This window comes from Meriones unguiculatus, chromosome 3 (genome assembly GCF_030254825.1).
Source record: "Meriones unguiculatus strain TT.TT164.6M chromosome 3, Bangor_MerUng_6.1, whole genome shotgun sequence".
Classification (NCBI taxonomy): Eukaryota; Metazoa; Chordata; class Mammalia; order Rodentia; family Muridae; genus Meriones; species Meriones unguiculatus.
The window spans coordinates 91,047,277-91,060,719 of record NC_083351.1 but is presented as its reverse complement, the minus strand read 5'-3'; the positions used below and the strand labels follow the sequence as shown (position 1 = coordinate 91,060,719).

General features: G+C 41.4%; 1 protein-coding gene across 1 annotated transcript in view; it reads right to left on the bottom strand.

The window, feature by feature from the left end:
• Window positions 1–13,443, bottom strand: part of Ahrr (aryl hydrocarbon receptor repressor) — a 73,454-nt gene that overhangs the window by 16,185 nt on the left and 43,826 nt on the right. The window contains exon 5 of the mRNA XM_021631437.2: window positions 3,883–3,972. Within this exon, the coding sequence (XP_021487112.1) occupies window positions 3,883–3,972 (90 nt within the window). The remainder of the gene's footprint in view (window positions 1–3,882; window positions 3,973–13,443) is intronic.

Below are 13,443 nucleotides of genomic sequence, written 5' to 3'. Positions count from 1 at the left end.
AGGAGGCAAAGTGGTTCAGCAAAGTCTCAGGATGCTACAGGACAAGGGACCAGTACTGACTAATATGCTATCTTCTTCACTTTAAAAGTTCTGCTTGGATACAAAGACTCATAACCAAACCTTTGGCAGAGTACAGGGAATCATATGAAAGAAGGGGAGTTAGTATGATGGAGAAAGGATAGGAGCTCCACAAGGACCAAATATATCTGGGCACAGGGTCTTTTCTGAAACTGACATTCAACCAAGGACCATGTATGGATATAACCTAGAACCTCTGCTCGGATGTAGCCCGTGGTAGCTCAGTAACCAATTGGTTTCCCATAGTAAGGGGAACAAGGACTATTTCTAACAGGAACTCAATGGCTGGCTCTTTGACCTCCCCACCCCTGCCAAGGGAGGAGCAGTCCTGTTAGGCCACAGAGGAGGACTTTGCAGCCAGTCCTGAAGATACCTGATAAAACAGGATCAGATGAATGGGGAGGAGGTTATCCCCTTTCAGTGGACTTGGAAAGGGGCAGAGTGAAGAGGAGGGAGGGAGGGTGGGAGTGGGAGGGAATGAGGGAGCGGGATACAGCTGGGATACAGAGTTAATAAAATGTAACTGATAAGAAAAAATAAAAATTAAAAAAAAGTTATGCTTGCTCTTTATTTATTATTTTCCAATTACAGGCTATGACCTCTTTATATTGCCCTTTAACGCTTCCACTATTTCAATCTTATCACCTGTATAAATTAATTGTGTGGGGGGACAGGAAGGGTTCACATGGAGGTCAGAGATAACTGGTAGATGCAGTTCTCTCCTTCTGCTGTGTACACCCCAAGAATAGAACTCATATTGGCAGGCTTAACAGAAAGGGTCTTTACCTGCTGAGTAGTCTCTTCAGCTTCTTCCTCCCCCCCCCCCCCACTTTTTTTGAGACTATGTTGTGCTGGGTGGCCTGCAGCTCCTTATGTAGACCAGGCTGACTTCAAACTCACAGAAATCTGCCTGCCTCTGCCTCCTGAATGATGAAATTAAAAGCTTGCACCAGTTCACACAGTCCCCTGCTATTTTAAATGTGCTTCCTAGCTTCTTTCAGGGGGTCTTTTTTTTTTTTTTTCTTATATTCCTCTGGGAGGAACTACATTCATTTATTGTCTGCTGGTTCATGCTTGCCTTCATGCCTTGGCTTCCCATGTGCTTAGGATTTTGTTGTGAACTCATCTTCAGAGGGCATGTTTCTGTGAAGTGGCCTGTTGAATTAAGCTGAAGTCCGTCCTCCACTACCACCCTGCCACCACCAATTTTGCTTCATTGGTGATACCATGTGTTCACTTGTCTGCTTTGTGTTAGTTTCCAGATTGTGTAGTAGTTGTTATGAATGTGCTATATAGGAAAAGTAAACAAACATCTTTGTGTCTTTTCACATGTCAGAAGTGATTGAATAATGCATTTATGAGCTACATCAATCTTGTTGGCTGCTATTTTTCAAGTTGTTCCAATTTCTCCTGATATTGGCAAATGGAAAACATGGGCTCTTTTATTTTGATCATATTAATTACTAACACTAACTCTCAGGTAAACATTATGCATTACTCAGTACATGTATCTATCATTTGTCTGTCTGTCTATTTGTCTACCTGTCACCGATTACTAACTCTTAGATAAACATCATACATCACACAGTAAATCTATTTATCACCTATTTGTTATCTGTCTATCATTTAGATAGACAGCCACCGCTATCTGTCTGATAGATGAAAGATAATAACCTTCATCTATTTATCATCTCTCTATCTAATCTATCTATCAGCTACCTAATCTATCTGTATGTAGGCTACATAATGGATACAAAAGTGTTAAAGAAGCCACAAAAAAAAGTTCAAAGATTTTTTTTAAGGCCCCTGAAAGCAGAGGCTGAAAGATAATCCAGATAGAAAGAAACTTTCTGCAGTGTACAGATAAAATATTTATAACCCAATTGGAGAACTGTTGAAGGTGTTTATAGCCAGGCAAGGTGACAGGGTTGAACTGGGCCTTAAAAGTTGAGTTGAATTGCATAGGCAAGGCATAGAACCCTGGAAGACCTAGAGCTGAAGTGCATGACCAGGTCCTGTGGACAGATGAATGGATGGACAAATGAAAAGATTGATGGCCCATGCCCATAGTTGATTTGAATCAGCAGCGAGGGCCAAGCTGAGATGAAGCCCTGAGGATAGATGCAGGTTTTTTGTTAGTCTCTAGATATACACTCTAGGTAGTTAGATGACAGATGAATGGGGGCCATCGCCTTTACATTGGATATCCTTTTTATAGAGACCAGATGGACCAGTTACTTTTCTGTTGCCATGATAAAAACACCATGACCAAAAGTGACTTAGAAAGAAATTATTTATTTTGGCTTACAGTTTCAGAGGGATAAGAGCAATCCTAACCCTAACTCTAAGAGTTTCTCATGACAAGGGGGCATGGCAGCAAGCAGTATGCATAGCAACAGGAACAAGAAGCTGATGGATAACAGCCTCAACAAAAAGCATGGAGCTTTTTTTCCAGTCAAACTGGAAGTGAGACAAGGCTTAAACTCTAAAAGCTTCCCCCAGTCACAAGGCTACGCCTCCCATAATCTTCCCTAACAGTGCTCGAAGTAGGTACCAGATGTCCAAATATATGATTCTGTAGGTTATATTGTTCATTTAAACCACTACATCAGGTGAAGCTGTTGTGCCCTTTTTTAGTCTGGTGAGTTTAATGAGTTCTTGGGTTTAGGTATTCTGATAACGGCTTTTATATACCCGTGTGCTCATATGCTCCTAGTGTATTGTGATGTTTATAGACAGTACATTTTTGAGAGCAAATATTCTTTTTTATTATTATTTTTATATTAATCACAGGTTATTTACTTTGTATCCCAGCCATAGCCCCTTCCCTCATTCCCTCCCATTCCCACCCTCCTTCTCTCATCTTCTCCCTGCCCCTTTCCAAGTCCACTGATAAGGGAAGACTTCCTCCCTTTCCATCTGACCCTAGCTTATCAGGTCTCTTCAGGACTGGCTGCAATGTCCTCTTCTTTGGCCTAGCCTCAGGGGAGGGGGTCGAAGAGCTCACCATTGAGTTCATTAGACAGCACATTTTAAAGTTTACTGGTAAGTCATTATCAGTTCATGTCTTATGCAGGGCTGGCTAAGTGGTGATGTCTACATGCACAGACATCTCGCCTTTGCATTTGCACCTAAAATAGAGTCAAATGCTGCTTGTAAAATGGAGTCACTCGTGGAAAGGCATAGCCTGAAAGGTGCTATTTTCATACAACATAAAGTCATTTAGAGCAGGGCACAGCGTGGTCTCCACAGTGGTGCAGATCTGAATTCTCACTTGATCTGGATTCCTATTGAGGCTTCGTCCTTCCTGAGGTCAAAAAGGAAAATCTCCTTCATTGCTTTCTATGCTTTGAGTAGAGGGTCTGCTTGTACCTGTTTGTTGATGAGTTAGCTTCCAGAGTCTTATACTTAAGGTATCTGGGTCCCAGTCTTTTGCCCTATGAGCCAGAATCATAAAACTAGTGTTGACCAAGCAATTGTTCCAATGAAAAATTTGCAAAATTGAAAAGGGTATTTCTGGGAGAAAGTATGTCTGGGACATGCTGAATATATGGAGTTTAAGACATGGAGTTATCAAATGAGATTACGCTCTGAACATGAGAAGCCGAGAGCAGAGTTTCATCCCCTTCAGGGTCACCTAGCACCACAATGCTGCACTGAAGCTGGCATGATGCCCTAGGCAAAGTTGGGACATATGGTATAAGAAAGCTTTATCTTAGACAGTCTTAAGCTTTGAAGACAATACACATTTACAAAGGTAACACCACATTTAATACACCAAAAGGCTATTTTTGCTTCATTTACCTGATGGAAGCCCAGATAGTCCACAATTGTTGCTGATGCATAAAAGATCATCCCTTCTGCACTCACCACCAGGGCAAAGCCATTGAGAGACTACGAGAGAAAACAACACATCAAATCAAGTTGACTCCCCCAAAATGAAAAGAACAATAGGTGGTTAGTTCTGTGTACATTTACCGACATTTTTTCTGTTTTGTGTGACCTCTAGAAATGCCTACATCAACTTTCTTTCACCTTTTTTTTCTAACAGGTCCCTGTTAATAGGAGACAGGGGAAGTTGGTCATGGTTTGTGGGGCTGAAGACTTGGTTCTCTCCCTAGTGGATACAGTATGCCCATTTAATGAAATATAAGCAGCATCAGACTGACATAATGAGACATCATCACAAGAGGAAGCAAAATGAGGACCTTTCACTTCATTTTCAGCCTTCTGTATACTATTCTGGATTTTTTTCAGCTTCTTAAAGAATTTGTGTATGTATTGTGTCCTAATTTTGGTATCTAGTGAAAAAAAATCAAATCTGGTCTCTTCCTCATCATCTTCACCTACCTATTTAGGACAAGACTAATGCATTTCTTGAAATTCTGGTTTACCTTAGAAATCATCCAACTTGGACACATTTCAGAATATAACAGGCACAAATGTGTATCAATTCAATGGTTTTTATTGTACTCAAGTTTAAAATTTTTTTCTTATAAGTTTATGGATGCATAATTCTATTTTACCTTGTTTATAATCATTGAATCTGAGTTATATCTAGAATTATGGGTTCTTTGAAGTATTGGACTATGTTGTGTTTGAGTTAGGCTCTTTTGTTTAAAAAGCGAATCTTCTATGCTCTGCCATAGCAGTTCTTAGAACCATCACCAACAAAGGTACCCAGCATACCCAGAGTCACTTACTCTCACAGTGAGAATTCTGTGTGTCTGTCATCTAGCATCTATCCACACACCCATCAAATCATCTATCTACCTGCTTATTATCTATTCAATACATCATCTTTTATCTGTTATCTATCTGTCTATTATATATCTGTCAATCATTATTAGTATCTATCTGTTTATCTCTGTCAAAAGGTAACTCTCTGAAAAAGTAGTAGGAAGGAGGTTCTGAGCTTCAAGCCTGATGAGTAGAATAACGTACTCAGTCTCACCTCACCCTGTGAGACCAAAAGAGTCCACTCTCACCTGAGCAGCGAAGAGTCTGGAGACCGGGTTCAGTCACCTAGACAGTGTTAGTCAGAAATGTTTTACTGTGTATCTTTGAAATACAGGTAATCGGAGATCATCTCATTGTAACACTTATTTCCTTTAATTCTTAATATTATAGGTAATCCCCATTTTTTCAAGTCAATTTGTTAGGTGATAAATTATTTTGCCTTTATATTTTTCATTTCTTTGATTATTAAGAAGATTAAAAACATTCCATGTGTTTATTGATAACTAAGATTTCCTCCTTGGCAAATGACCAATGCGTGTCATGTACCAGTTTCTCTATGAGTGTCTATACATGTTAATAGATGTGGTGAAGCTGGGCACAGTGGTGCACACCTGTAATCCCAGCACTTGGGGAGGCAGAGGCAGGTGGATCTCTGTGAGTTTGAGGCCAGACTGGTTGAGTGAGGGACAGCCAAGGCTACACAGAGGAACCCTGTCTCAAAAAAAAAAAAAAACAACCAAAAAATGTAGTGAGCCTCACAGCATATAATTGCCGAATGATCAGCAACAAATCCCAGGAACCTGAAGTGTTTGTTACAAAAGAAGGAAGGGATGATCACACTTTAAGAAACTGAAGAGAAGCTGTATTTCATAAAAGCAGAAGGAAGAACAAGTAAAAAGGAGTGAAATCAATGAAAATGGCTTATGTCAAATAACAAAGGCCACCCACAACATCAAAATTTCCGGCTGTTTGTTTGTTTGTTTTCACAATTTGTATGTAGAGTGAAAATCCCCAACAGGGGTCTTCAAGAAAAATGCACATTTCTAACATCAGGAATTTACAGACCTTACAATTTTAAAGATGTTTAGGGAGATATTAAGTGTAACACTTAGAAAATTAAAAATTTAAATAAAACAGGTGATTTTTGAGATATAACTTGTCAAAAGTAATAAAAAGAACTAAAAAAAAAAATCTAACTACCACAGTATCCATTTTTTTGTTTGTCTGATTTTGGATGCTAGGGATGGAACCCATGACCTTACACATGCCAGGCAAGTTTTCACTACTTCATTTCATTTCCACATTTGTTAATACCGATTAAGCAAATTAACTTGCTAATAAAAGCTTTCCCACAAAAATATTTATAGCACACTGATAAAGAACTCTCCCAGAATATATAAATAAATACCTTTTCCAAACCAACAATAAAAAGATGAAAAACTAAATTAAAAAATATGAGCCCAAACCCAGTTGTTTTAAATGAAAAATCATTTAAGCTGATGTTTCACAAAAGAAAAATAGTAAGGTCCACAGTACACAGTACAGTATGTTCAGGGTTACTAATTGCTGGAGAAATACAAACCAGAATCACATGGATATGTCTTTTTACAGTGTGAGGACAGTCTCAAAGAGACTAAGAACAAAAACACAGGGGCTTGTAGGAGATGATTTGGTATGAATGGAACCACCCAGGCATTGCAGAAAATAACGTCAGTTCCCGTGGAACTGACTCTTGGTACTTTTTGCACTTAATCACTCTCTGTTTCATTACAGTGACCATTTAAAATGGCATAACAAACACGTACTGCGTGGACTATAATATAACCATAATCTCGCTGTTTTAAAACATCTGTTTACATCCTTTAGGAAAGGGAAGTTTTCTTGTAATGGCAGAATAGGTCCAGACATGATTGTAGGCTTTTGATCATACCCCAAAAGTACAGGCCAAAAGAAAATTTTAAAAAGGTGGAATTCTATCAAACCAAGAAAATTCTGCACAGTGAAATAATTAACAGAAGCAGAAGACACAATGGGAAAGTCTTTGCAGACTACATTTGACAAAAGATTAATATCTATAGTATACATCGAACTCATAAAACTCAATAGTGGAAAGAAAAATAATCTGATTTAAACATGTACAAAGGACCTAAGAGACATTTGCTGAAAGAAGATACACAAATGGCCAACAGGTATACAAAAATTACTCAGCATCACTGATCATTCGGGAAACACAAATCAAACCACACTGTAGTGTCATTTTATCTTAGCTAGAATCATAATGATTAAAAAGAATAAATGTTCCAGGCATGGTAGCCTATGCCTTTAATCATATCACAAAGGAGGCAGAGATAGGTAGAGCTCAAGGTAAGTCTGACCTGTAGAATGAGTTCCAGACCACATAGTGAAACTGTCTCAAAAAGACTAAGGATAACAAGTACTGGCAAGGTGCCCCACCAAGCCTGATAACCTGGGAATATTTGCTTTAGGAATATAATGTTGGCTCAATATTGGTAAGTACATTAATATACAACTTTATAGTTCTAAGCAGAAATAGCTGAGAATTATAGATCTAAGGAGAAGATCTGAGTATTCCTAGAGGTAGTAAGAAATTCAACACTGATTCCTAATTTTAAAAGTAATTTCTTAGGTGGAGGCAGTTAGGGCAGTGATAATTTGTATATTACTCATAAGGCAGCAACTCACTTAAAGGGAAAAAAATTCAAGGCATCTCTAGTAAGATCAAGAAACAAAGCAAAGATGACTGCTACCACCCCTACCAGAGTAGAGAGACTATGTTTCAAGTGTGGTCTGCCACTTGGTTTCACACATAAAGTTTCAATGACACCATGAAACTTACTCTGTCTACAGCCTTCTTTGCACTGTAACAGTGGAGAGCTTGGTAATCAACCCACAAGTTGGGGGCAAAGAGAGAGACAGAGACAGAGAGAGAAAGAGAGGGAGAGGGAGAGAGGGAGAGAAGACGTGTGAAGGCAGAGAAGCCTGTTGGGTGTGAGACTGAAACTGAAGCTCACCATTTTGCCTAGGCTGATCAGACAGCAAGCTCCCAGGATCCGACTATCTCCACAGCCTCAACATGGGGGTTAGAGGCACACATGGCCGTGAATGGCTTTTACATGGGTAATAAAGATTTGAACCCAGGCTCTCTTGCTCTCATAGTAAGCATTCTTGCCCACTGAAGCCTCTCTTAAAACCCTCATTTAACCACTTTTTGTGTAACCTAAGTCGGCAGCAATTCTAAAAATCAAACACTATAATCCATATAATACAATCCATAATACATAATTTGGTAGAACAGGAAAATATGAAAAGATTTTGTTTTCTGTAAATAAGCATCACATTTCCGTTAGAGCAGAAACTCTATGCGTGTAATAAAAACACTGTGACTCATAACATATAATAGTCTTAAAGAGGGCTGAAGTGTTTGAGGCAGCGTTTGCGTGCAGCCCAGCACATTCACTGAGAAGTGTAAATGTGTGCTCAGAATCAAGGCTGCAATGGAGCTGTGAGGTGCAGAAGAGGGTGCTGTCAGAAATGTCTCAAATTCTTTACCTGTTTGGGTTTTGGTCATTGAGAAATTCTTTTATTCAGAAACTTACTGTAAAATTTTCAGGCTCCCACATTCAGTCCCATGATTCCAGTGTGAGGTGGCAACCCGCAGTAAGATTCTGGATGTTTTCACTTGTGTGTACTTATTTTGTATGCACGTCATGATGCTTATGAGAATTCTGAGGACAAGTTTCAGGAGTCCTTCCCCCTCGGTGCTGGGTATTGTACTGAGGCCATGAGGCTTGGTGGCAAGTGCCTTTACCCACTGGGCTATCTCATTGGCCTCAGAAACCAGATATTTTTTATAAGGACAGTTTTCTGCGTGATCGTTTGTTTGTTTTGTGAAGGTGTTTTTTGTGTTTGGTTGGTTGGTTGGTTGGTTTTGGTATTTGATTCTGGTAAATGACCCAGAGCTTTTTATGTGCTAGGTAAGCTGCCCACCACTGAGCTGCAATGCCAGGCCCATCCTTCTAACTTTCCAAAAATCTTTTAACGTTACAACAAAATATACAAAACTCACTATCCTAACTATTTTTTAAGAGCACAGCACAGCACAGTGACACTCAGCACAATTCACAATGTTGCGTAATCACCATCATTCATCTTAAGTGCTCTGTCCCTCAAACCTTGACTTCTGTCGCAACAGAATGTCAACCTCTTCTGCCTCCAGCCTTAGCATCCCCATCTAACTTCTGTCTGTACCGACTTGGGCCTTCTAGGGTCACGTAAGTGAATCCACACAGCCTTTACCCTTCTGTGACTGAGTTATTTCACAGGGCACAGCAATCTCAGAGTTCATCTCCCCTGCGGCTTCTGTTATATATGCTTTTCTTGCCCGCTGGCAACCCTCATTCTACTTGCCCCTTCTGGAATTCCATCTTTTCAGACTGCATAGAAAAATGGGGTCATGCAGGGATTTTCTTTGCCTATCTGGCTTATTTTACTGAGTGGTCTTTCAGTCTCACTCACGTTACCGCAAATGGCAAGACTGCCTTCCTTTTACAGCTAAATTGATATTTTATTGTACATGTGTGCCACATTTTAATGTCTAATCACCTGTTGATGGACACCTGGCTTGTTTTTATTAATTAGCTGTTGTGAATACTGCTACAGAAAACACAGGAGTGCAAATATTTCTTCAAAATAATGATTTCATTTCCTTTAGGAGGGTTGCTGGGTCATATGGTAGCTCCCTTTTTCGTTTTCAGAGGAACATCCATATTCTTTTTTGCAATAGCTGAACTCACATTTTCATCACTTAGGTAGGTGAGTTTTATCTGTACCTCCCTGATGATTAGTAACTAAGCACTCATACCTATTAACTTTTGTATAGCTTATGTCTATCTAGCTCCTTTGCATATTTTAATTTTTTTGAGACAGGGTTTCTCTGTGTAGCACCGGCATGTAGACCAAGCTGCTCACAAAGATCTGCCTGCAGAGCACAAGGCGTGCGTCACACCACCCGGCTTCCTTTGTATATTTTAATCATGGTTTTGTTGCTGTTTGTTTGTTTACTTGTTTTTGGCTTTTTTGATAGAGTCTCATATTTTAAACATTAACCCCTCACTGTATGGATGTGTTTTCAGATACTTTCTTTCATTCTGCAGTCTGTTGTCTTCACTTTATGGACTGTTTCCTGGAGTTTAGCTTGATACAATCCTGTTTCTCTGTTTTTCTGTTTATTTGTTGATAGACACTCACAGGGAGGTGGTGGTTCGTTTGACACTTGGCTCTTCCTGCAATCCAGCGGGATAAAAGAAAGTTGAGTGAGAAACTTGTGGGGGGGGAGGCCTTGAGTGTCGCTCTGCTGCCTTCACAGCTGGCAGGCTTTTCAAAAAGGGGCATCTGAGCATCTGATACGTGTGCTGCCTCAAGTGCTTTGCCTGGGAAATCCCAGAGTCTTTTCCTGCCTACATTTGAGCTCTTGTGGGAAATGTGTCCAAGTTTGGCACCCTTGCATCCCTCTATCTAACTGCCCAGAAGGATTTGGACACAGCTGGGGTGAATGAGACCAGAGCTGAAGCTGTGCAAGGGGGAAAGCTGAACCCAGCATGGTTGGGGTGACTTAGTAAGCTCAGCCTAGGCTAATACCCAGTTCCTGGAGCTATCATCTCCATCCGGCCCATCAGTTTTGTCCAGACTGGAGAGACCAAAATCACTATGATTTGCCTGTTGGCTATTGTCAATCACCCAACCCACGGGCTGCTGCAGCCTCCTATCCAGATAGAGATGGGGTAATGGTGAGGTGCACTGAGAGGCAGTTGGTGAGTAAGGCATCATCCCTGCATGAGAATCATTAGTGAGAAGAAAACCAGCAGTAAGTAGGTGGAATGCGGAAGGGAGTGTCCTCAACTCTGGCACAAGGGCTACCCCAGGTGGAGATCATGGTGGGCTTTCGTCCTTCCTCAGGTGAGTGGCACACGTGCAGTAGGCTAAGCCAGAGCATATGTCCACTGGGTAAAGGCATAGCTCAGTTGTGCTTTCCAGATCCTTGCAACAGCTTTTCCCAGTTCAGTGCTTGCCACACACTCATGATGTCCTACTAATAATAGTTCAAAGACCAAAGACATTCTCAAGACTTGAGTATATAAAATGTCTTCTTAAAAAAGATTTTATGAGATTAGTCAAAAGCAAAAACAATCTTAATTTTAACTCACAAGGCAGAATTTTTTTTAAGACTATAAAATGCCGTTTGTGGGATCATATGGATTCAATATCAGATTGACTTTCTGGTCCAGAATTGTCATGCCAAATTCTTTTACACATGTGGAACCATCTTTCAAATATGCATCATGAATGTTTTTTCTTTTCTTTCTCTTTTTATTCCTACAAGTTTTTTTTTTAAGCAAAGCAAAACAAAAAAAAAATGGTACATGGAAAATGAGATCACTTTTCCAAGTGGAAAAAAGGATTTAGCCCTAAGGTTAAAGACTGCATTTTCTAAGAAAAAAAAAAAGTCATCTATGTCTAATTACCAAAAGTCACAACATGAAACACCTGCCACTAAGGACAGGCAAGGGTCGGTGACCTGATGGCTCCTCATCTCTGCCCTGGCATTCCTCCCACCCTCTGCACACAGGGAGGCCAGAAGTTTGAAAAGTTGTACTTCCTTTGGCGAACCCTGACTATCTTGATTTCTTCCAGTCCCAAAGCAGGAAAATAGCCAGCAAGTACTTCAAAGATTATTTTTGTCAAGGTCATAGCAGAGGGAAAAAGAAAAAAAAAGAGAGAGGGAAGAGAGAACAATTCTCAACAGCTCCTCTCATTTCTCCCCCTTGGCATTAGGGGAAGTTGGAGCAAGTCATTCCCCCTGGGAGTTGCTGCCATGGTTACTGCACAGCAACAGGCCCTAGTCACGCGAGCAGCACCGGGCAGGCATTGGGGCAGCTGGCTGGGCTTCCTGGAGCCAGATCACTCGCAGGGGCTGTGGCATGGAACTTGCGTGCGTGCGAGCACTGTTCTAGCCGGGGGAGTGGAATAAACGGCTGTTTATAGATCCCACAAATAGTAAACTCAGCCTTGAATTTCTTCCATGAAGCAGCTAGAGCACTTGAAAGCAGTTCCTGAGAGACCATGCTAGCTGTGGCTGCAGAGGCCACCAGTGCGGACAGCCCTAGGAATTCCACCGCTCATCCTACCAGCTCTATCAGCAATCCCTCGCTGTGCTCTGCTCTGCTGGCGGAGAGGTTTCCAGTTAACCCCCAGGGGGTTAGAAACTCAGTGAGCAGTGTGACCACCTCATGCTGTGCATGGTTAGAAGTACATGCTGGACGGTGAGGGTGGATGATACACGATCCTCGGCATCAAAAAGCAACAGAAAGGTGAAGCCTAGCCCTGGATGTCTGAACCATCCCCTGGGTTGGGGATGAAAGCCTTGTGTCCTAATTACCAGGGTTGTTGCTGGATGACAGAATGGACTGCTCACTGGCATGTGGGACAGGATAAGACATGGCCTTAGCTGCAGGGAACTGCTCTGAGGAGGCATCCCTGGGGTCATCTAAGTTTCCCTGGGGCTGTCCCAGCCATATCCATTCACGGGCCAGCCACAGGGGCAATTTGCTCCTCCTTGGTGAAAAATGCTACATTCACATACATAATGTTATGTATATGTTGAATTCCTGAAAGGGGAAAGGCATTTGGGAACAGTAGACCTAGCAATTACACCTTGGTAATAAAACGTGTCAGAAAAGCCCAAGAGGCAGGAAGCTCTAGACTAGAACATGAAGTTAACATATCCTGCAACCTGTTTGTTAAGGGTTTCAAGAATCAAGGAGGGATGTCAGGGAGTCCAGGACACCTCAAAATACAGACCCCCAGTCACATTCAAACGTCTGCTCTAGATCCCTGTTCTGTGCATTTCATTCTCCACCATTTTAAAAGCCAAAGACAGAAGAGAATAGATCCTCTCCATCCAGTGTTTCCCAAGCCACCACCTTCATCCGCCCAGCCATTTGAAGACAGACTCTAATCTTGACTCTTGGCCTCAAACATGGCTCTCCGAGGCCCTTCCTGGTCCATTTCTCACTGTGTACCCTTGTTCTGTACCCTGGAGTTTCTGAGTGTTGGTTGTGAGTCTCTGGAATTTCATACCTCCTCTTTCTAGCTATGGCCTCTTAACTGTATACCAAGAAGCTAAGTGGGTAGAAGAAAGGGGATTCTTGTCCTTCTGGCTCTATCTCATATCCCTAACCCTCAGTCTTCTTCGTAGTGGAAAGTACACGGTCACTCACATGGAACATGAATCACAAGTCAGTTCAGCTCACGGGGCCTCAGGAAGACATCCTAACTGGGAAGATGAGTTTTTAAAGTCTTTCTTTGGAAGAATAACTCCCAAAGAGTTTGTCTCCAACATATTGAACTTGGAGTACTGGAGGTACTTGGAGTCTACGAACCTCTTTTCAGGAATCCAGGGGGTCTGCAGTAGCTTTTCTAACAGTTACAAAACACAGTAGTCCTGCTTCTGTCTGGACTCTGCAGGGCTTAACAGAGGGAACCAGCCCAACTGAGGACATCTGGGGTAGGCCATGAGATATGTGCTTGCCTACAGTAGTGCACCAA